The 22,362-nt window shown below is 34.0% G+C and overlaps 1 protein-coding gene across 1 annotated transcript; it reads right to left on the bottom strand.

Annotated features, from left to right (window-relative positions):
• Window positions 1–5,707: 5,707 nt before the first annotated feature.
• Window positions 5,708–11,887, bottom strand: LOC113863434 (kinesin-like protein KIN-5C). Its single transcript, XM_027497016.1, has 23 exons — window positions 11,803–11,887; window positions 11,598–11,727; window positions 11,307–11,465; window positions 10,854–11,203; window positions 10,628–10,766; window positions 10,444–10,541; window positions 10,198–10,354; window positions 9,685–9,754; window positions 9,493–9,569; window positions 9,171–9,224; window positions 8,997–9,077; window positions 8,804–8,915; window positions 8,636–8,722; window positions 8,372–8,547; window positions 8,051–8,212; window positions 7,832–7,939; window positions 7,529–7,687; window positions 7,358–7,441; window positions 7,035–7,240; window positions 6,854–6,955; window positions 6,646–6,755; window positions 6,249–6,400; window positions 5,708–6,107 (listed from the first exon to the last, which is right to left on the bottom strand). Exons 1-23 carry the CDS (start codon window positions 11,859–11,861, stop codon window positions 5,904–5,906), a joined length of 3,036 nt encoding a protein of 1,011 aa, XP_027352817.1. The 5' UTR covers window positions 11,862–11,887; the 3' UTR covers window positions 5,708–5,903.
• Window positions 11,888–22,362: the final 10,475 nt, after the last annotated feature.

Genomic DNA, 22,362 nt, shown 5'->3' with positions numbered 1-22,362 from the left:
GTTGAAAAGATAACAATGTAATTTTTAATAAAAAAAAATAGTACAAAGTGATTTTTAATCATTTTTATTTAAATAATTAAAAAAATACTACATGTAATTAATTTATATATATATATACTGAAAATACACAGAAAAAGCTAAAGGAACCATTAAAAATTGTCTCCTGACAGTATTAAAAAATTGTTTATAATTTTAAATTGTTTTTATTTTTAATTAAAAAATGTTTATAAAACATGGAACACATCATCTTCTATTTTGTGTCACTATCTTAACAAAAGTCCGAATTGCTATACCACATAACCACTGTATACATCAGAGAATACAATTAAACATAAATAACAAACCGACCTTCCCCACTTCCAACTCACCCAAATCTACACAGCACTAACACAAAGAGGTTTATATATTCCAGCTTCATATCCAATACAAGAGTTTCGCATGCATCATTAATATTTGGACTATTATACAAAGCCATGCAAAAGGCATCATATTAACTTGGTAGAGAAGAATGTTATAGTTATAATAGATGATGGGAAGTAATGAAAAATAGAGAAATGATAAAAATAAATGATATTAAATAATTATTAAATTTATTAAAATATAATATTAACTGCCATATCTATAAACTTGAAAGAGCATTTTATTTGTGATTGTTCTAATATTTTAAAAATTAAAAGATATCATAAAATATTTTCTTAACCTTCAAAGCAGCATATAAATTATATTAAAGTATTTATAAATCAAAGTTCTAAACCAACATATGTTAATTTCATGTGTTCTATGTCACGAAGCAATACCTTTACACCTAACTGTATCAACGACAATAAAAATGTAAAAAACACCATTAGAGATATTCTCAAGATTCCATATCATTTTGGCTTGAACATAATAACCATTTTTTCGCATATCAATCGTAACCGCATAAAAAATTGGAACAAAAAGATAGTTATGCACATAATAACCGTTTTTTCGCATCAAAATTTTGGCTTGAACACCCTGTGGATTGTTCCCATACCATTCAGTTCAGTATATCAAAAGATTCCTTTGTTATGTTGCATTCAACCAAAACTCACAGCCCATCCACTTTTTCTCCTCTCTTTTTGTTGTGAAAGCAAAATCATCATTCATATACATGTGTGTGTGTTAATAAGTTAACACATGTGAGTGTTAAAAGGTACGATTTTTAATTTATTAAAAATGACTGAATACAAATAAGACTCTTAAATTAAGAGTAAGATTGACACGATTTTTATGTTGTTTAATAATTAAAATAATATGTTAAAAAGTATCATATAAATAGTTATCTAGGGCAAACTAAAACAAACGCAAGAAGATAAGAATAACATTTGCTAAAAACAATTATACGAACCGTTGATCCAGTTCTTAGGAGGTTGAAAATGGTATCCAGTTCTGTGAACTTCGCTCACCGAAATTGCTGAAACGGATTGGAGATGAGGGTATATTTTATGAGAGGCTTCAACGCCATTGTTGATCAGTAACACAATAAACGAGAAAAGCGCTAGAAAGGTTGTGAGACACTGTGGGAAAACCATTAGAAAAAAGAGCAATAAACAAGATCAAATATAACAATGTAGAAGGAGATTTGTGTGGGATGGTCTCAAATGAGAAGAAAAAAAGTCATGGAAATATAAAGCACGAAGAAATATAAGAATAGATTGCCATTATTTATAGAGTGAAATACAAAAAGGAGGAAGTCAGTGACACAGATAAAAAATAGGAACTGCTGTGGTAACCCTAAAAAAAGATACGTAGTAGTCTTTGTCAGTGTTTTGGCGATTTTCTTGGAAAGATGGGGAGACCAAGTGCTAACGATGAAGCTGAATACATGTTAGTCTACGGTACATGATAATGTGTGGTTACTTCCTTTGAATTTTAACTAAGAATATACATTTTGAAAAAAAAAAATCTGTATAGAATTTACCCGGATATCTTATTCGTTTTTTTTACCCATCATTATCTACTTTTAATTTATATGCTTATAGTAGGAATTTAAATAGGGGAAGGTAGTTTGATGAAATTATCTTTATTTATCTTCTGTTGCCTCTTTTTTTTACCAGTTTTTTATTTGTTTTTCAATTTTCAAACCCAAAAACAAATCAAGTGCAATCAAGTTGGTTCTCGACTTGAATTAACTTAACATTATCGTTTTTTTTTTAAGTTTAAAATTTGTACATTTTGAACTTTAGTATTTGATTATTTTTTCTTTTTTCCATTTATATTGTCTGTTCCTCAACCTTGATCTCTCAAAGGCCATGGAAATATGAAGCAAAAAATGAAATACTTAACAGGGTATTCTAACGTTAGAGTTAATATAAATTTTAATAATAGTATATGAAAAGTGTAGTAGGTAGTGATGCATAATGTACCCTTTATATAGAGTTTAAGTTTAGCCGCAGGTGAGAATGATGGTCAAAGCACAAGAATGATCACACACACATAAAAATCAAAATCAACATGATATAATACCAGTAACTAAATGCTTATAGTGAATCTCAAGTTAATTATTATTTATTTTGAAAAAAAAAATCAATTTAAAGAAATTTTGAATTTAAACTTTCATATAATGAATTTTTTTTTTGTTATTTTCTTATAATGAATATTATGTAAGAATAAAATTTCTAAAATATAATAATTTATTTTCTATCCTAACTTAACGACCTAAACTAAACTAACCCTATCTTAATCAGATTGGTTTAGTTCAAATTAGCTAAAAAAAATTTTAAAATTGAACTAAATTAATCCAATCAGCTTTCGTTTTACTAATCTTAATTATATTCATTTAGTTTAATTAAGTTAATTTGATTTGATATTTTAATTTTAATTTTCTCTTAAATTTAAACTAAACTAAATTGTGAACATTCTTAATTATTGTTTTTAATATTATTATTATTATTATTGTTTTAAAATAAATTTATTATTTACTTATAATTTATTTATTAAGTTATGTGGTACACATGAAATATCACATAAGAGATTATTATACTCATGTTTTCTTATTTTATCACATTTTTATTTTTTTTCTATCCATCTTCATCCGAATTGTTACTGCAAAGCTATTAATTAATGGACTTAAGCTTTTATGCTACCCCTAATGTATAATAATGTTAATTAATTAGCTTTCGGACTAATCATATTTAATCGAACAAGCATCCACAACCAAAGTTATTAGAAAATACATTAAAAAGAAAGTCACTGTGACTGTATGTCTCTATTTTTTTCTGTTTATATAATTTTTATATTTTCATCTTGAATATTTAAATTTTTCATTGGATTCATTTATTTTCCGACACCCGTAAGAGAAAGAATAAATAATTAAGAGCAGCCCACCAATTTAAAATCGTTTTCATTATTTAAACCATTACAAAATACTATATATAATATTAATTTCATTATTATATATATATATATATATATATATTAAAAATACATGTTAATTAGGAAAAGATATTAAAAGTGTATTCTTATAATTGTTCGAGAAATATTTTTCATCCGCTTATTGTCATTGCTTAAAAATTTCTATCTATCCATTGAAACTAATTTATATAACGATTTTATTTTATTTTTAAAGCTGCTTACGGTTGAAAGGATGTTTTGCATTGCCTAAATAATATTTATAAGACATGAGATTATACAATTTCACATCCATTTCTTAAAAGGATTACTATTTTATAAATGTCATGTACAACTTACATATTTTTATATTTTTATCTTTTCTATTTTTTGTGTATTTGATTTATAACATAGTATCGTTTATATATATATTTTTTAACTAAAAGCTTAATTTATGAATTGCTGATTCAGATATTTTATTCAGGATATTGTTTTATATAAAGTGTTAATAAATTTGAAAAAATATCTTATATTTTTTAAATCAATAATTATAATTATTATAATATTTTTTAAAAAATATTTATATATTTTTAAAATAAACTATAAATTCTTACTGTCTATTATATATATTTAATATAATATTAACGATAATGATTATTTTATATCGAGAATGTCTTGTTAATTTTGAAAGCAACGTAAAAATTATCTTTATATAATATTAATTGATAAAAAGGAAACACATCGTAGATACCAACTTCGTTTGCTATGGCATGCAACACTTATAACTTATCATTTTAGTTAAAGAAATCCAAAAGGAGCTTATATATTATGTAACTCTCGTCCTTTGTTATTATACAATATCATCTCACTAAGATGCAAAGAGAAAAAAGAATAGAAAGGATAAAAAAAGATGGCATAAAGTATTATTAAACTATATTATATATAGTTCGTAGTTGTGCACTAAACATGTAGATACTACATACAGTTTTCTTTTCGTTGTGCTGATACATAACGATGATAATAATAAAAAATATTTCACAGCAATATATTACACTCTATTGCATATTTGGCATCTATCATGCAATTGATGTCAATTTGCATTCAGAAAAAGTTGGAAGACATGGCAAGTTCGAAACAGTTATTGGATTCAAGATCAGGTGAAAGTGATGAGAGTGCTACATGACAGTGCACCCACATAGTACAGTGTGCATCGGACGCAATCTTTGATACAGCCAATACATTCAGTTCAGAAGATAAAGAACAACCACCTCGTACTGGAAATCCGTTGAGGACTCGACACATTGATCAGAGGCCAGAATCCACAGGACATGACCCTTTAAAGTTGAACGATAACAATATTTTTCAGAATTTTGTATTTACTAGTGTAAACTTTTAAACTATTTAATGACATTATTTGTATTATTTAATAAATTTAAGTGTAAATAAAATGTTAGTTTTAAAATTGGCAAAATATATTATATCTCCTATGATGGAGAGAGTTTAATATCTTCTTTTATGCATAAAATAATCGTTATTGTTAATTTTATACAAATAAATAATAAAATTAATATTTTAATTAAAAAATATATTATAGATATCAAAACAAACACTTTATAAAATAAAATAATAATTTAATATGGTATTTCAGTATAAGAAAATTTTAGTACATCAAATTCAAATTTCAGCATACTTTACATTTTTTTAGACTCAATCAATGTATTAAACTAAACAAAAATGGGTGGATTAAAAAGATTTTTTTTTTCAGTTTTTATCCTTTTAATTCACAAGTTTCAAATTCATAATTTCAAGGACCATTAAAATAGTTGACGATTTAAATTTTATTTTTTCAAACATTTTTACATATGGTAATTAAAATAGTCATCACTAGTTATATTTTAAAGTTGTTAATTTTAAAAATAGAAACAATATTAGTGAATAACATTGATGGCCAAAATTAATCTCAGTTTTTCAAGTTGCCAAAAACTATTATGGGCAAAATTTGTTATAAATATTGTACTTAAAAGTTAAAATCAAAATTAAACTGATATTGCCATGTATCATATAAAAGTTGCAAAATCCACTTTCAAAGTCTATGCGTTGTTTAATAAATGCTATTAGTTTTGTTTATCAGTTAAAAATTAAAAGTTTATTTTAATAAAAAAATTATATTAAATATTATACATATTATTAGGATAAAATTCTACCTGAGTTGCAGAACGGAAAAAGAAGTGTTCTTGAGAAACTTCAAAGGACTCTTCCCTACCGACACACAAAAGCAAGTACATATACCCATCCTCACAAGTGCCAAAAAATTGACAGGAAGAATAAAAATTAACCTCATGCTCGCTTACGTAAAAATAAACATTATTTAATCTATATTTCATCCCAAGGTGGGATTACAGGAGTACTTTGCCCTAGATGTCACGTTACATCCTATCAACCAGTGATGCATTCTTCGGACAATTGATGGTAACAAAAGCAATGTGATGGTACAAATAGAAATACAAATTTGACTACATGAAAGGACCCAACAGAGCAAGTTCCTACCACCACTAATTCAGCTGGCTAAGAGGAGAACGTGGAATAAGCGATGGTTTCAACTCCTTTACATCAGAACATTCATGTTCATATGGATTATTTTCCCGGAATTCCTCAAGAAGGGCTTCCATTGGCAAAGATCGAAGAGACTCTATAGTTACTTTCGTGGGAACATCAGGCTCACTTCTTATTGGTGTTGTACCGCTAGGCTCATAGTCCTGCAAGACACCAGAGATAGCACAACACCAAACATTGTATAAATGCTAAATAATCTTTGAACGATAAAAAATTGCCAAGTGGTGTTAACGATGTCTCTTTAAATTTGATCTTAAAAATATAGAATACCGAAGTCAACCTACCCTGTAATGCTGTTGAAAAGTGTCGCAAGCCCTGTGTTCAATGGAAGCAGCTTGGCCAGTATGATCCTCTCTTAACGTCTCGAGTGCATTTGCATGAGTTCTCACCATATTTAACACGCCACTAATGGACTCCCGCTCTTGTGCAGCCGTGACTGCAAAAAATACACCCCAAGAAAAATGATTGATACATAATAAAAAAACAACGGTGAGATAGTGCAGGCCCTGTTAAATGTTTGTTAGATTGTGTTAGTTATGTTGCATGCAGTATTAACTATTTAATCACAAAAAAAAGAAGCTATTTGGAAGTAATCATGACCAAACAAACAACTTTAGCTGTAGAAGATAAATCTTGCTGAATGTTGAATCAAAAGACCAAGATCCAGCACACAATGCTCACCATCGAACTGCTCAAGAAAATCATCACTGTTCTTTGCCACATCTTCCTCTGCTGCAGACCGTGTAGAATTGACCTCAATGACATGTTGAAAATTGCTATCAGTGGCATTCCTGTACCAAAGTAATCCATATCACATCGCAGGAAGCTATTAATATGGCCAAGGAAAAAATAAGAGATAATTATGACGCGATCAGTTCGCCTCACACACCTGATAAGTGACTCTGCTGCTAAAATGTGTTTGGTTCCCATCGCATTTACAGCATCGTGTGTCTTCTTTGCATGTTCAAAAGCCGATTGAGCAGTATTAACACTGAAGAATTTCGAAGGGAATTAGTACGACTGTAAGTGAGAGGAGAGTCATCAATAGAACTTGGGGAAATAACAGTTACCTCTGCTGCATGAGTCCCTCCATACGACAATGCTTTGCTGCAGAATAATCAGCAGTGTCTTTCGCATCTTTTTCTGCTTGCACGCAAAAGGCCTGCCATTTCCTTTTTGCATGGGTTACAATATCTCCCATCGATGACACGTGTACATCCAAGAATGACTTGTTCCTGATGCCACTCTCTCTAAAATCAACAAGCTTTGCGTCTACCTGCAAGACCGATCATCAATCTCTATGAAAGACCATTAAATTTACCCGGGCCCCACAAAAAAAACCCCATCAGGGACTTAAATAATAAGGGCAGTAATATGAAAACCAAAAACTGACCAAATCCATTTGTCGACGAATGTGATCAGAGACCAAATTAGTCATATCAGCAATAAGTTTCTCTGTATCACATCTTGATTGCTCCTGTAAATAAGAGAATAAGATGTCCATATCAGATGCCAAAAAACATAACCATCCTTCAAACAATACAAGTTAATATTATGTTATAACCTCGTAAGCTTTCCTAAACTCATCAATGCTCCTTATCTGCATTTGGTCAGCTTGTGATGCGTAGTCTTCAAGCTTTTTTGATTCTTCGGAAAGCTTATTCACAAATTCTTCAGAGCGCTGAGAGATATCGTTTATTTGCTCAACACTGAGATTGAATCTCTTTTATTTACGAAGAACATTAGTCATAACATAACAGAGCCAAAAGTAGATAAGGAACATTAATCAGAACAGAACAGAACATGAAGATGTAAAAAATGAGAAAAATTACAATTAGATATACAAAAGGAAAGTTGAAGCACATACATGGCGTAGTTCCCGAGCAAAAAGTGCCAATTCACCCTGCTGAGTAGAAAGAGAACTCTGAAGATCATCAAATATTGAACCCGCTTCGGTGGTCTCGGATGCAAGAAACTGATTCAACATGATTAGAAGTTCTGTATTAGTGTTTAAATGAATATAAAAGAAGTGAAAAACACATGAGAGTAAAATTAGAAACAATAAGTTGGAACATTTAAAACATACTTCTTCAATAGAATGACCATTAGACGATATAACAGATGACAGTTCCTCCAAGGTAGCATCGGAGCTAGCCTTATGCAAGCGCACAACATTTTGCACTGCCTCTATATGAGATATATACAAGGCTCTTAGAGCAGCCACTTTCTTTTTCAAATCAATAACCGCCTAAAAGAAACAAAAAGGTGATTAAGAAAATTTAAAAATAAAATATAACATAATATGAAAATACGAAAAGAAAAAAAAGACAGATTCAAGAAAATTGGAAGAAAGCTTGAAAGAATGCCACCAACAGGAGTACCCGTATTGAATATTTGATGTACCCACCTCATCGTGAATGTCCAAAAAAGAATGGCAGAGCTTCTCCACGCCTTTTAGATTTTCATTCTGTTCAGACAACGATGTTGCAACAGTGTTGCAAAGTGAACCAACCTGCTGAGAGAGCTCCGCTTGAAAATTGTTCACCACAGCTCTGTTATCTGAGTTCAATCTATCTTCTCTACCTATACAATTAAAAGAGAGATAAAAAAAAGTTACTAAATATATCTCTGATTCTTAGTTAATCAAAGCATAGTACAGAATAAGACCTACCAATTTTCAAAAATAATGAAGCGTTATCCTGAAGAGCTTTTTCCAAATCAGCTCTTAAAACACATGCTTGATGAGCCAGAGCATTTTCTGTGGCACGTAGTTAACATTATCACAGAGGAACATTAAACAAGAAATAATGATAGAAACACAACCATGCATACGGCATACCTGCTTTTCTCTGCTCAGAAATGATGAAGTCTTTTTCTTTCAGCGTATACTGACATTTGTTCAATTCTTCCTCTGTGTTAGCAAGCAACTTGCTAGTCTTGTGTAAGCTTTTCTGTGTTGTTTATCACCACTTACCAATAAGAAGCATGCACAATTTCATAACAATTAAAGAACAAAAACTTCGATAACTCACCTCAGTAGTATCAAGTTTGTTGCTCAAATCAGAGCACTGCCGAACTTGATCAACGTATTTGTTTTGCAAATCCTCAAATTGCTAGTTGAAACATACAAAACAAGTTAAGCATAACAGGAACAAGAAGTAGGCCCGTCTTAACTTCTATAGATAATAGTTTTTCAAAAAACAAACCTTCTGTTGAGTTTCTATTGTGATCCCCATCTGCTCAATTTGATCTGACATAGCCTAAACAGAAGGAAAGCGTGCATCAATGGAAGGGCCTTAGAAAAGTGATTTTAAAAACCAGACCATGAAAATAAACATCGAACCAATTCGTATCTATCAATGAACAATAGAAAACACAAGCTAGAAAGCTATAAATGTCCAAGGCACTAAACAAAATGGCTTCTATGCTCTCAGCAGCAGAAAGATACTGTTCTTGATGAATATACGATGAATTATTCGTTTTGCAACGGAAACGTAACAGAAAAAAAGGAAGAGAAAAAAAAATTACCTTCTTCTCACTCTCCTCTTGATAGTATCTTTCCTTTGGAATATAGACTCCATTTTTCTCGCGTGTAGCATAAACCTCTGGTCGAAGTCACAAATTTAACGATTTTCATCAATAACAAGACAATTCAGCAAGAAATCTGAAGAACCCAAGTGCTATTTACTTTAGCAACCGAAAATCAACAAAGCAACTCACCTGCCTTAAGGCGTTCAATTTCACCATAAAGATCCTTGATAAGTGTTGATTTCATCATTTTTTGGTTAACCTGAAAAAAAAGAAAAGAAAAAGGGAGGTGTAAAAAAATGCTTTAAGGCATGGCAATGAATTACATAAAAGAAAAATTAAAACCATCCTGCATATCTTATCTAAGAATCAAGTGCCAAACTAGAGCTAACTTGACAGTAACAGGTCCTTTCTGAAAAAGAAAATGACTCTAAAAGCACTACACACACACTTGAACAAAATGCATTGAGAGAACCAATATCCATAAGATTTTGACCACCCAAAATTATGTTTAAGAATTTTATTATAAGTGATTATCATATTTTTAGTCATACAGATGTATCATTAATGTACAATACAAATGTGGTCAAATAAATTACTCATAAAATCCCCGTAAAAGTACTACCGAAAGCTACATCAATATTGCTAAAGATGTGTGCATTCATTAGCATCCTCAACTCTAATGACATTCAATCGATAACGAACCTCGGGCTTATTTTTTATGTGCTTTGCCCTGTGTGCATAATCCAGTGTGCTCAAAGTTTCCTCTAAGCAATGAACAGCAGGAGACACTGTCGCTATGATGCATGTTTTGGTTCTTCCGCCAAGTGAATCACGTAGTAAACGAGTCAACTTACTATCCCTAAAATACAAACTTATCCGTGTAAGTACACAAAGATACTGTCGTAGACTCAAAGAATGAAGCATTATCAAGAGTCCCAAAATAAAAACCTGTAAGGAACATGACCCAGATGCTCCACCAGCGCATTGATCACTCGCCCTAAAGTAAGCAAACTTTTGTTAATTTCCCCAGCTTCCCTTGCACGACCCTAACAAATTTAATTCAACGTAGTTCATTAGGAAATTCCCATAATGTATAGAATACTAGAAAAATGGTATGCTGATGATGTATTACCTCCCTAGCACCGGAACGAGAAATGTTTTCTGATCCAGCTAGATCCACCAAATTAAGTTTTCCACATTTTATTAGTTCTTCACCCTCTGGGGTTGCTTCCTTGATGTGGATTGTAATTGAAAACAGCGAATGTGATCGACTGAAAAGAAAAACCAAGTCTCATTAACATGTCAAAATTCAATTTCACAAACTCAAAATTAGAGAAAGCAGCAAAAGCAACACTCGCCTTGACTGTTTATTCAGCAAAGTTTCCGCAGTTCGTCTTTTGGAAGACCCTCTTTCAAGAAGAGTAAAAATCTCATTAGCACTCGTCACAATCTCCTCCTCCAATCCCCTTACAAGAACTCCACCTTTACCATCCTCCATAAGAGGAAGCTGCTTCTTTTGCTTCTCCTCCAAAGAAACCTTCGATATCTCCTCTGGGGCAAGCAAATCAGTGATCTCTTCGTTATACAATTCCAAAAAAGTGACTTTCACACTATACTCTGCATTCTGACTCTCAAGTGTGTCAAAAATTTGCTTAACAGCCCTAGGAATTACCCCTGCTTCTGGAGGCAACTCTCCATTGGGACCACTCTGCAGTCCAATACTCAAATAAAGTCAATAGAATAACTTACATTAATGTGCACTATGAATAACATCACTTCATAAAGAGATAGAGCTTAAACACTAATCATACCTTGGACCTTTTGCATTCCCCTTCCATTGTGTAAGTTTTCCCCGTACCAGTTTGACCATACGCAAATATAGTACAATTAAAACCCTCTAAAACTTCATTAACTATTGGAGTAACAGCTTGTTCATAAAGATCCTTTTGCTGCGCAGAAGGACCAAAAACCTACACAGCATACAATCACCATATTTCAAATCATCCAAAACTCAAAAAAACGAAAACTCAAATTCAAGCTTAGATATTATAATATGTTGGATCTGAGATAGAGTGAAACTGAAAATTTTAATTAAGAAGGACCTTATCGAAGGTGAAAACCCTGTCGATGTGCTTGCCGGCAATGCTCTGAGAAACAGCAACTTCTCTGTTGTATTCGTTGCAGGTAACAACTTGAGGAGCATTGGTTCGTAACTCTTCGTCGCTAAAGGGTCTGCGAGACGTGAACGTGAAGTGTTGGAGTTGAAATGTGGAAAAAATGAAGGAAATGAAAAAGAAGAAGGAATACCTGCAACGAAGGAGGACCTGAACGTTAACACCCTTCTCTTTCTCGTGTCGCCCAGACATTGTCGTTGGTGGATCGGCTTCTGAAACGTGCTTCTCTGTGTTTTGTATGTGAATGGGGGTGATGTGAGAGCGGGGACAGAGAGTGGTGCGTTTGAGATTTGAATTTTTGAAAGCCGCTCTTTCTTCTCTTCTCTTTGCTCCTTTTAGTTTATATCTACCGGTCAGCGATTGGGATCGTGTCAACATCTAACGGTGTTCGAACCTATCCATGTCTTACCGTTTTTGCCCCTCTCGTTTGCGTTTCACGCTGTTCCAATTGTCGTTTCTTTGTTTTTAAATTTAACTCAATTGGGCTACTCTAACAACCAGCCCAACTCTGCGGACCTGGACTCTACCAAGAAATACCCACCTTTTGAGTTTTCTTCACCAAAAAATGCCATATTGATGACTGTGTTTCATTCACCTAAATTTTTCTAGTTCTACCCTTGGATTCCATCACAAAAGAGAGGCTACTCTAAATAAGAAGCTAAAAATGAAATGCATTAAAAAAATTAATAAAATTATTTTTCAATAAAATATAAACGACCAAAAGAAAAAGGTGGGATGCACCATATAAATGAGAAGTCTGTCTATTATTTTTCAATACAATTTTCGTGATTTAAATGTGTGAAGTTGATTAAATTATAAAGAATTAAACATGCATTTTGATTCATGAAAACATGTTAATTTTGTTAATCCTTATTTAAATTTATTTATTTTTAATTCTTACATTCAGTAAAAATAATATATTTTAGTCTATGACTAAAATAAAAATAATAACATATTTTCAAAGACTAAAAATATATTAACAAAACGGTGTGAATAATAGCTTCTTCAATGTGCTATAATCTACTTGTTATGCAACCAATGTTTTATTATCTGGTTTTTACGGAGTGCTTTTCCGTCCTGCCTTTTGCCTATGATCTGGTAATGCATTAAGAACTAAACTTTGCAAGATCAAGTGAGGATGCAAATAAAAAATATATATAGAGTGGATTGAAGTAAGACAATTGCTTGGAGCTTCTTCTTCACAAGTTAGGCGTTTTTCTTCTTTTGAATTAGTAGTTGCCTATACTTTCAATTCTCATTCACCGGTGCTCTTCTAGATTTGTGAGCGCCTCCAACATGTGTTATATTGGTCTTTTCGTGTTCTTTATAGTCTGAGAAGATGAAGGAACGAGGTATTAAATATTTTTATTTATTTATGTATGGTTCATGTTAGCCTCCCACATAATCACATTATATTAACATGATTCTAAAAGAAAAATTAATGTTTGTAAACATAAATCACATGACTATCAACATGTGTTAGTACAGGGAAGCTACATGGCATTTTTAAATGCTAAAATCTGTAACAAGTGAAATACATAAAGTGAACTCTATTAACTCTTCAAAAATCTTACTTTGGAGAAGATTCTTCATGATCCGTTGGCTCTTCCTAGAATAATAAAAGCACTATAGAAATACAATGCAATTTCAATGAAGTCACAAAACGTAAGCAAAATTTGCCATTACTCAAGGAATATCCTTTTACAAAAATCTATGTAAGTTGTCTCAGATGACTACCAGAATAAGGTTAATTTTTTTATTCAACCACTTCAGTCTCACTCAAAAACCCTTTTGACCGAATTAAATTATAACCATTAAAAATTGGATTGTCTGTGTATACATTTTTAAGAAGAGAAAATTGTGTATGATGTGCAAATTACAAATAATAGTAACAAAAATCACTAATTGTCATGATTTATTAAAAGTACACAAATATTGCCACTTGCCACTGATTACTAAGGCCAGGCCACTTTGCGGCAGTAGATGGTAGTTGTGATTAGTGATTAGTGAAAGAAAAAGGGTTTAAAGCATATTAAGAAAAAGAAATGCAGAAAAGCAAGTTAAAGGCAAGAGCAGAAGATAAAGCAATGCTACTAAATCACTCACTTACAAGTCAGATCAATTTCTAACTGAAAACTATTTGTAGGAACAACTTCATTTGAAGTTAAAGCAACCTATTGTAGGGCTATGCACTAGAAATGTGTGTGATCTAATTATAGCCTGAAATATAAGAAAGGCTATAATTATCAAACTAGCAAAAAAAATTGAAGAAGAGCTTGTATTATAAGCGGTTTAAGCAAATTCTACAAAAAAATTTCCCAGGTCAAATTTGCCATTGTTGGATTCTATAGCATTGACTACCTCTTGAAACGTGGAAACACTGCATGGAACTACCAGGCCATTCCTCTGCGAAAACCCAAATTCATTGTATGCCTTTTCCAAAAGCATCTTGAATAAAGGGTGAGAAAGGTAACGAGTTGGAACCACATATCTCTGGCGCTCCTCCCCAACATAAAGTGCAAAAAACCCAACTGGGGGTGTGTTAGTGGGGCATTCTGTTGGGTTGGACTCCCAACTATGTGTCCAAAAGTCCAAATTTTTAAGCTCATTTTCTACACACTTAATTGAGGGGAGTGAGAAGTCAGTGGAGTGGGTGAGAGAAGTCCATTTTCGCAGCCTAGTGTGAGCATTTTCGGAGAGAGGCATCAAAAAGAGAGAAGGGAAGTGAGGGAAGAAAAGAAGCTCCAGACCAGCTGCTTAATTTCTCTGATATCCAATTAGTTAACCGTTGGATCGGGCTGAAAATTTTACAGCAGATTCGTAACACGGTGCTCTTTATTCTGACCGTTCGGATTGTCAATTGGAGGTCTGAAGTTGGAGATACTGTCTTCGCACAGAAGCCCTGTTTTTGGTGACTCTGCACAGACCAGCTGCTGAGAAATTGTTATTTCTCCTTAGTTAACCGTTGGATTGAGCTGAAACTTTGACAGTAGTTCCCAGACGTATATTTCTTCATTCTGACCGCTGGGATCGTCGATTGGAGGTTTTGGCTGAGAGAAATCGTGTATGAACAGCAGCTCTGTTTTGTGAGATTTTCTCTCTTTGGTTAGGCTTTATTGCTTGGTTGTATTAGCTGGTTGTTTGCACGAATTTGTGCAGTATTTTGAGACTCTCTTGTAACCTCATTTGATTATAGTGGAGCTTGATTGACTGGCTTGAGCCCGTGGGTTTTTACTTCTCACATTGAGAGGGTTTTCCCACGTAAATAATTATCTGTGTCCTTGTGTTTGTTGCTGCCATTTGTTATTGTTGTTGCTCCTCACAGGTTCTTGCAAGTTTGGGGAATTGTTTCCGCTGCTCACTTTAGATAATTGTGTTCTTGTGTTTGGTTTTCCCCAACAGAGTGGTATCAGAGCTCTTTGGGCTCTGGTTTTGAGATTATTTGACTTGCTTGAATGATGGAGGCAAATACAAAAATGGTAGCTTTGAATGGTACTAATTATCATTTGTGGAAGGGCAAGATGAAAGACTTGTTGTTTGTGAAGAAATTGCATCTTCCAGTCTTTACTACTCAGAAGCCAGAAAATATGTCTGATGAAGAATGGACTTTTGAGCATCAGCAGATATGTGGTTTTATTAGGCAATTTGTAGAAGACAATGTATATAATCACATTGCTAATGAGACACATGCTAGAACTTTGTGGGAGAAGATTGAGTCCTTGTATGCTTCTAAGTCAGGGAACAATAAATTGTATTTGTTGAATTGTCTGATGAATTTGAGGTACAGGGAGAGTTCTTCTATTTCAGATCACTTGAATGAATTTCAAGGGCTCCTAGATCAACTGTCTGGAATGGGTATCAACTTTGATGATGAGGTTTTGGGACTATGGCTATTGAATACTCTACCTGAGTCTTGGGAGACATTTCGGGTTTCAATTACAAACTCAGCTCCTAATGGTGTTGTTTCTTTGCAAATGGCAAAGAGTGGCGCTCTTAATGAAGAGATGAGAAGGAAGGCACAGGGTTCTTCATCTCAGTCCGAGGTATTTTTCACAGAAAATAGGGGGAGAAGTAAGAAAAAGGAACCGAAGGGTGGTAGAGAAAAGAGCAGGAGTAAGTCCAAGTCAAGATACAAGAATGTGGAGTGCTATTACTGTCACAAAACAGGGCACATCCAAAAGAACTGTTTTCTTTGGAAAAAGGAGAACAAAGGCAAGAAGGGCAAGCAGAAAGAGAAGGATCATGATGATGATGATCGTGTCACTACTACTAGAGGTGATGATCTTGTTCTTCTTCGTGACTATGAGTCTGTTAATCTTGTATCTGATGAGAGCATGTGGATAGTTGATAGTGGTGCTACACTGCATGTTACACCAAGGAAGGAGTTCTTCACATCTTACACTTCTGGTGATTTTGGAGTGTTAAAGATGGGTAATGATGGTGTGTCTAAGGTGATTGGTGTTGGTGATGTTTGCTTGCAAACCAACATGGGAGTGCAATTATTACTTAGAGGAGTCAAACATGCTCCTGATGTTCGCTTTAATCTGATATCTGTGCCTTTGCTTGATGATTGTGGTTATGACAGTCACTTTGGTTCTGGAAAGTGGAAACTCACCAAAGGTAACTTGGTTGTGGCCAGAGGGGAGAAACATTCTAAACTGTATTGGACTAAAGCTTTGCTTGCTAAAGAGAGTGTGAATGCTATGTACATGGAGTCATCTTTGTGACACCGAAGGCTTGGTCATATCAGTGAAAAGGGGCTTAATTGCTTAGCTAAAAGGGATGCTCTTTCGGGATTAAAGAATGCAGAGTTGGAGAAATGTTCTCATTGCATGGCTGGTAAACAAACCAGAGTATCCTTCAAGAAGCATCCTCTCTCCAAGAAGTCAGAGTTGCTTGAATTGGTACATTCTGATGTTTGTGGCCCATTAAAGGTAAAGTCATTTAGTGGTGCACTTTACTTTGTTACTTTTATTGATGATTGTTCCAGGAAGCTATGGGTCTATGTATTGCAGAGAAAAGACCAAGTGCTTGAAAAATTCAAAGAATTTCATGCTTTGGTTGAGAGGCAGTCTGGCAAGAAGCTGAAATGCATTCGTACTGACAATGGTGGTGAGTACTGTGGACCCTTTGATGTTTATTGCAGGCAGCAGGGTATTAGACATGAAAAGACTCCTCCTAAAACTCCTCAGCTGAATGGTTTAGCTGAAAGAGTTAGGTGTATGCTATCTGAAGCAAAATTGCCTAATCATTTCTGGGGTGAGGCTCTGCTTACGGCAGTGCATGTTATTAATCTTAGTCCTACAATTGCCTTGAAGACTGAGGTGCCAGACAAAATTTGGTTTGGCAAGAATGTGAGCTATGATCATTTGCGTGTCTTCGGTTGCAAGGCCTATGTTCATGTTCCAAAGGATGAAAGATCCAAGTTGGATGCGAAGACAAGGCAATGTATCTTCATTGGTTATGGTCAGGATGAATTTGGCTACAAGTTATATGATCCTATTGAAAAGAAGATTGTTAGAAGCCGTGATGTGCAGTTCATGGAAGATCAAACTATTGAAGATATTGACAAAGTGGAAAAGACTACACCCAAGAAAGATAGTAATCTGACTGATGGTAATCCAATATGATTGCCTGTTCACAATCTGGACATGCTGAGACTAATTCTCAGAATGAAGAGCAACATGGTGATGTTGATGACCAGCAGGTTGGAGATGGATTAGAGGTTCCGATTGATGGTGATCAAGGGGAACATGATGATGATCTTGATGATGCACCAGAACAACCACTAGTTCCACCCAGAAGGTCTAACAGGCCGAAACAACCATCTAAAAGGTATGATCTTAAAGATTATGTGTTGTTGACTGATGATGGAGAACCTGAGTGTTTTGAAGAGGCTATTGAGAGTGAAGAAAAGAAAAAGTGGCTGGATGCAATGCAGGATGAGATGAAATCCTTGCATGATAATCACACTTATGACTTGATGAAGTTGCCTAAGGGCAAGAGGGCCTTAGAGAACAAGTGAATTTTCAAGGTGAAACAAGATAGTAATTCTACATCTCCGAGGTACAAAGCCAGATTAGTAGTGAAAGGTTTCAGACAGAGAAAAGGTGTTGATTTTAATGAGATTTTCTCACCTGTGGTGAAGATGTCATCCATCAGAACAGTGCTAAGTTTAGCTGCTACTTTTGATTTGGAGGTTGAACAAATGGATGTGAAGACAGCTTTCCTTCATGGTAATTTGGAGGAAGAGATCTATATGAAGCAACCTGATGGTTTTCTTGTTAAAGGCAAGGAAGACTATGTGTGCAGGTTGAGAAAGAGTTTATATGGTTTAAAGCAGGCTCCAAGACAATGGTATAAAAAGTTTGAGTCCTTTATGCTTGATCAAGGCTACAAGAAGACTACTTCTGACCATTGTGTCTTTGTTCAGAAGTTTCCTGATGATGACTTCATTATCCTGTTATTGTATGTTGATGACATCCTTATTATTGGGAAAAATGTTTCCAGGATTGACAGGTTAAAGAAGCAACTAGGCGAGTCATTTGCCATGAAAGACATGGGAGCTGCTAAAAAGATTCTTGGTATAAGAATCACTCGTGATAGGAAAGAGAAGAAACTTTGGCTATCACAGGAGCACTACATTGAAAAGGTGTTACAAAGATTCCAAATGAAAAATGTTAAAGCTGTGAGCACTCCTCTTGCGGCTCATTTTAAGCTGAGTGTTAAACAGAGTCCTTCAAATAAAGCTGAGAAGACAGACATGAGCAGAGTTCCTTATGCATCTGCAGTGGGTAGTCTGATGTATGCAATGGTATGTACAAGACCAGATATTGCACATGTTGTTGGTACAGTCAGTAGATTTCTGTCAAATCCAGGTAGAGAGCATTGGAATGCTGTGAAATGGATTTTGAGGTATCTTCGTGGTACTAGTAGTTTGAGGCTTTGTTTTGGAGGTGATAAACCTACTTTGGTAGGTTACTCAGACTCAGATATGGCTGGAGACATTGATTCCAGGAGGTCTACTTCAGGCTATATTATTAAATTTGCAGGGGGAGCTATAGCTTGGCAGTCAAGGCTGCAAAAGTGTGTAGCGTTGTCTACCACAGAGGCAGAGTTCATTGCACTTACTGAAGCGTGCAAGGAGTTGCTATGGGCGAAGAAATTCTTGCAAGAGCTTGGTTTTGTGCAGGACAAATACTTGTTGCTCTGTGACAATCAAAGTGCTATCCATCTTGGTAAGAATCAAACTTTCCATTCTAGATCCAAACATATTGATGTAAGGTATTATTGGATACGTGATGTTTTGGATGCTAAGCTGTTAGAGTTGGCTAAAGTTCATACTGATGATAATGGTGCTGATATGATGACTAAGGCACTACCAAGAGGGAAGTTTGAGTACTGTTGTGAGATCGTCGGATTGACGGTCACCTCCACATAGTTGTGAGGGGGGGGAGAATTGTTGGGTTGGACTCCCAACTATGTGTCCAAAAGTCCAAATTTTCAAGCTCATTTTCTACACACTTAATTGAGGGGAGTGAGAAGTCAGTGGAGTGGGTGAGAGAAGTCCATTTTCGCAGCCTAGTGTGAGCATTTTCGGAGAGAGACATCAAAAAGAGAGAAGGGAAGTGAGGGAAGAAAAGAAGCTCCAGACCAGCTGCTTAATTTCTCTGATATCCAATTAGTTAACCGTTGGATCGGGCTGAAAATTTTACAGCAGATTCGTAACACGGTGCTCTTTATTCTGACCGTTCGGATTGTCAATTGGAGGTCTGAAGTTGGAGATACTGTCTTCGCACAGAAGCCCTGTTTTTGGTGACTCTGCACAGACCAGCTGCTGAGAAATTGTTATTTCTCCTTAGTTAACTGTTGGATTGAGCTGAAACTTTGACAGTAGTTCCCAGACGTATATTTCTTCATTCTGACCGCTGGGATCGTCGATTGGAGGTTTTGGCTGAGAGAAATCGTGTATGAACAGCAGCTCTGTTTTGTGAGATTTTCTCTCTTTGGTTAGGCTTTATTGCTTGGTTGTATTAGCTGGTTGTTTGCACGAATTTGTGCAGTATTTTGAGACTCTCTTGTAACCTCATTTGATTATAGTGGAGCTTGATTGACTGGCTTGAGCCCGTGGGTTTTTACTTCTCACATTGAGAGAGTTTTTCCACGTAAATAATTCTCTGTGTCCTTGTGTTTGTTGCTGCCATTTGTTATTGTTGTTGCTCCTCACAGGTTCTTGCAAGTTTGGGGAATTGTTTCTGCTGCTCACTTTAGATAATTGTGTTCTTGTGTTTGGTTTTCCCCAACACATTCATTCTCATATCCCTTTAGCAAACACTCATGGTGAGCAGGATCAGGATCAACTCCACCTACTACCTTCACCTTTTGCGCCAGTTTCTTGAATGATTCTATCTTTTTCCCTAGCATTTTGTTTAAGGAAGATAAGGGATAAGTATACAGGAGGAGAGTTATGTAAAGGAAATAGCTATAGTGCAAGGTGAAGGAATGATTTATGATATATTTGAGTAAGATAACACGATATTCAGAGATGATGGGGATTAAAAAACAACATTAAAAAGGTCACTTTCATACTTTTGAATAGAGAACAGCTGATTATTTTGAACATGGAAAATAAATATCAATTTTTTTATAGCAACTTTAGTTATCTTGAACAATCATGGCTAAGCTTGACTTAATCATTGTAATTAAAGAAAGGAAGGGAGATAGGTCACAGTACAATTATCATTACTATATTAGTAAAAAACTAATAAAAGTACTCAAAACAGACATCCGTATCATACGACACACCAACACTTCAAAAAACTTTAGCACAATATAGTTGGCGTGGTTTCAATTTCACAACAGTTGGGTGGCGATTAGCCATTTTATACGCAATGAATGGCGCGAAACGATTGGTTGGTTTGGACTAAAAAAGAATTTATATTGTTGAGATTTAATTAAACATCTGGCATATATTCATTAACTAGTTGTTTTAAAATATTTTATACTGCAGGCCTATTAACTAGTTGTTCATTGTTTTAAAATTACAAATGGCTTATAATTATGAGTTTGGTTTTTAGATTTATATAACTACATTGACAACCGATCTTCACCTCTAATTTTTTTTTAGTTGTTGATACCTATAAGCTTCACGCACGACCGCTCTTCACGTTTAATCTCAATATAAATAAACCTAAGTGACCATTCAACTAACAAAATGATTTAATTTATTAAATGCTTTAGTAATCAATCGAGCTTTTAGCTAAACAGTACAAGGGATATTTTAAAACGTTATGATATTCGAAATCCATAACTCCAATCCAATAAAAACAAAAGAAAAAAAAAAGGAAATCTGATTATGTCACCATCATCAAAGACAAAACGCATTGAAGAATACTCTCGGAATCATCTACATCCTTACGTTTTTGTAGTCCTCTTTTGACCCCAACTTATATTTTAGGACAAAAACACCTACCACCAGTCCACCAAACTCTATCATGAGCACCACGACATGTACGGAGGTATGCAAAAAAATAAGAAGAGAAAAAGGAAAAAGAAAATGAAAAGAATACTACAAAGGGAGGATTAGAGGGGGCTTTTTCTCTAGTCAACATAAATAGTAAGAAGAGAATAGTTGACTAAGGAATGGAAAGCCCTTAACACAAAGACAAAAGTGTGGAAGGGTAGGCCTCAATTTGTTTTTGGTGGTGACAATTTGACCAGGGCAATGTGATGCAAATGGTGTGATAGGATGGTATTCTCGTGACCCATGATTGAAAGTGCATTTTCAGTAGAATTAGTACGATACATATTTGGGCTAATAATGCTGGTTGACCTTGTTGCCTTTTTATTTCATGGCTCTGAATACCGTAATTTTATTATACAATTGTAAGGCTTGATTCTTCAAAGACAAAATAATAAAAAAAAAAAGGCATGAATATTCAACTGAATCGTAAATTATACAATATATTTATTTGGTAGATACTGTTTTTAATTTAATTTTTTTAAGTTTGGTCCTTTAACTCAATTTTTGGTATTAACGTTTTCTTTTACATTGGAACCACTCTGCCACTTTAACTCTGTTTTTTCTTTTTTTCTCTGTTTTCGAAGAGAATATTAGAAAGTCGTCTTAAATTTTTCTTTAGCACTTTTCTAATGATTCGAAATTTAATCCCCTCCCCTATAGTTCAATGCACTTATTACCCCGTCTATTTTATTTTTTATGATCATATTTTTTATTCATCGTATAATTCAATGTTCATGTGTTGTTTCTTTATTAATCTTTTTAATCGCAGTGACAGTGTATAAATTTGTTCTCATAGTTTTAAATTTTAATACGTCTCCGTTTCTATTTTTATCGTCGTAATAGATGCCATTAGGAAACAAGACACGATCATATGAGACTTGAATTTGATATATAGCGTTAATATAATTCATAGGGTAAAGATTAATACCACTAAAATTAAAATTAGGGTACCAAATTTTAATAATTTTTTTATGACAAACGGTTTGATTAAAATAAATTTTTCAAATAGCCGAACTCCATATAGAAACGATGGATTGGGATCTTATACGACTATACCGTTATAAAAAAACACTGAAGAAGGCCTAAATCTAACCATTGATAAATGTAGAATTATGTTTTTTTCAATCAATATTTAACCTTAGAGATAAAAAACTGTTTATATTAGATTCG

This window comes from Abrus precatorius, unplaced genomic scaffold (genome assembly GCF_003935025.1).
Source record: "Abrus precatorius isolate BTA unplaced genomic scaffold, Abrus_2018 Scaffold3, whole genome shotgun sequence".
NCBI classification, from domain to species: Eukaryota; Viridiplantae; Streptophyta; class Magnoliopsida; order Fabales; family Fabaceae; genus Abrus; species Abrus precatorius.
This window is presented reverse-complemented; position numbering and strand designations above follow the sequence as displayed.

What these genes read in the sequence shown, in the direction of transcription:
- LOC113863434 (XM_027497016.1), bottom strand. Translation starts at nt 11,861, where the DNA reads ATGTCTGGGCGACACGAGAAAGAGAAGGGTGTTAACGTTCAGGTCCTC. An exon ending in GGGTTTTCACCTTCGATAAG is followed by an intron (nt 11,466 to 11,597) that starts GTCCTTCTTAAT and finishes TATGCTGTGTAG; the next exon opens with GTTTTTGGTCCTTCTGCGCA. An exon ending in AGTTTAGGAAAGCTTACGAG is followed by an intron (nt 7,442 to 7,528) that starts GTTATAACATAA and finishes TCTTATTTACAG; the next exon opens with GAGCAATCAAGATGTGATAC.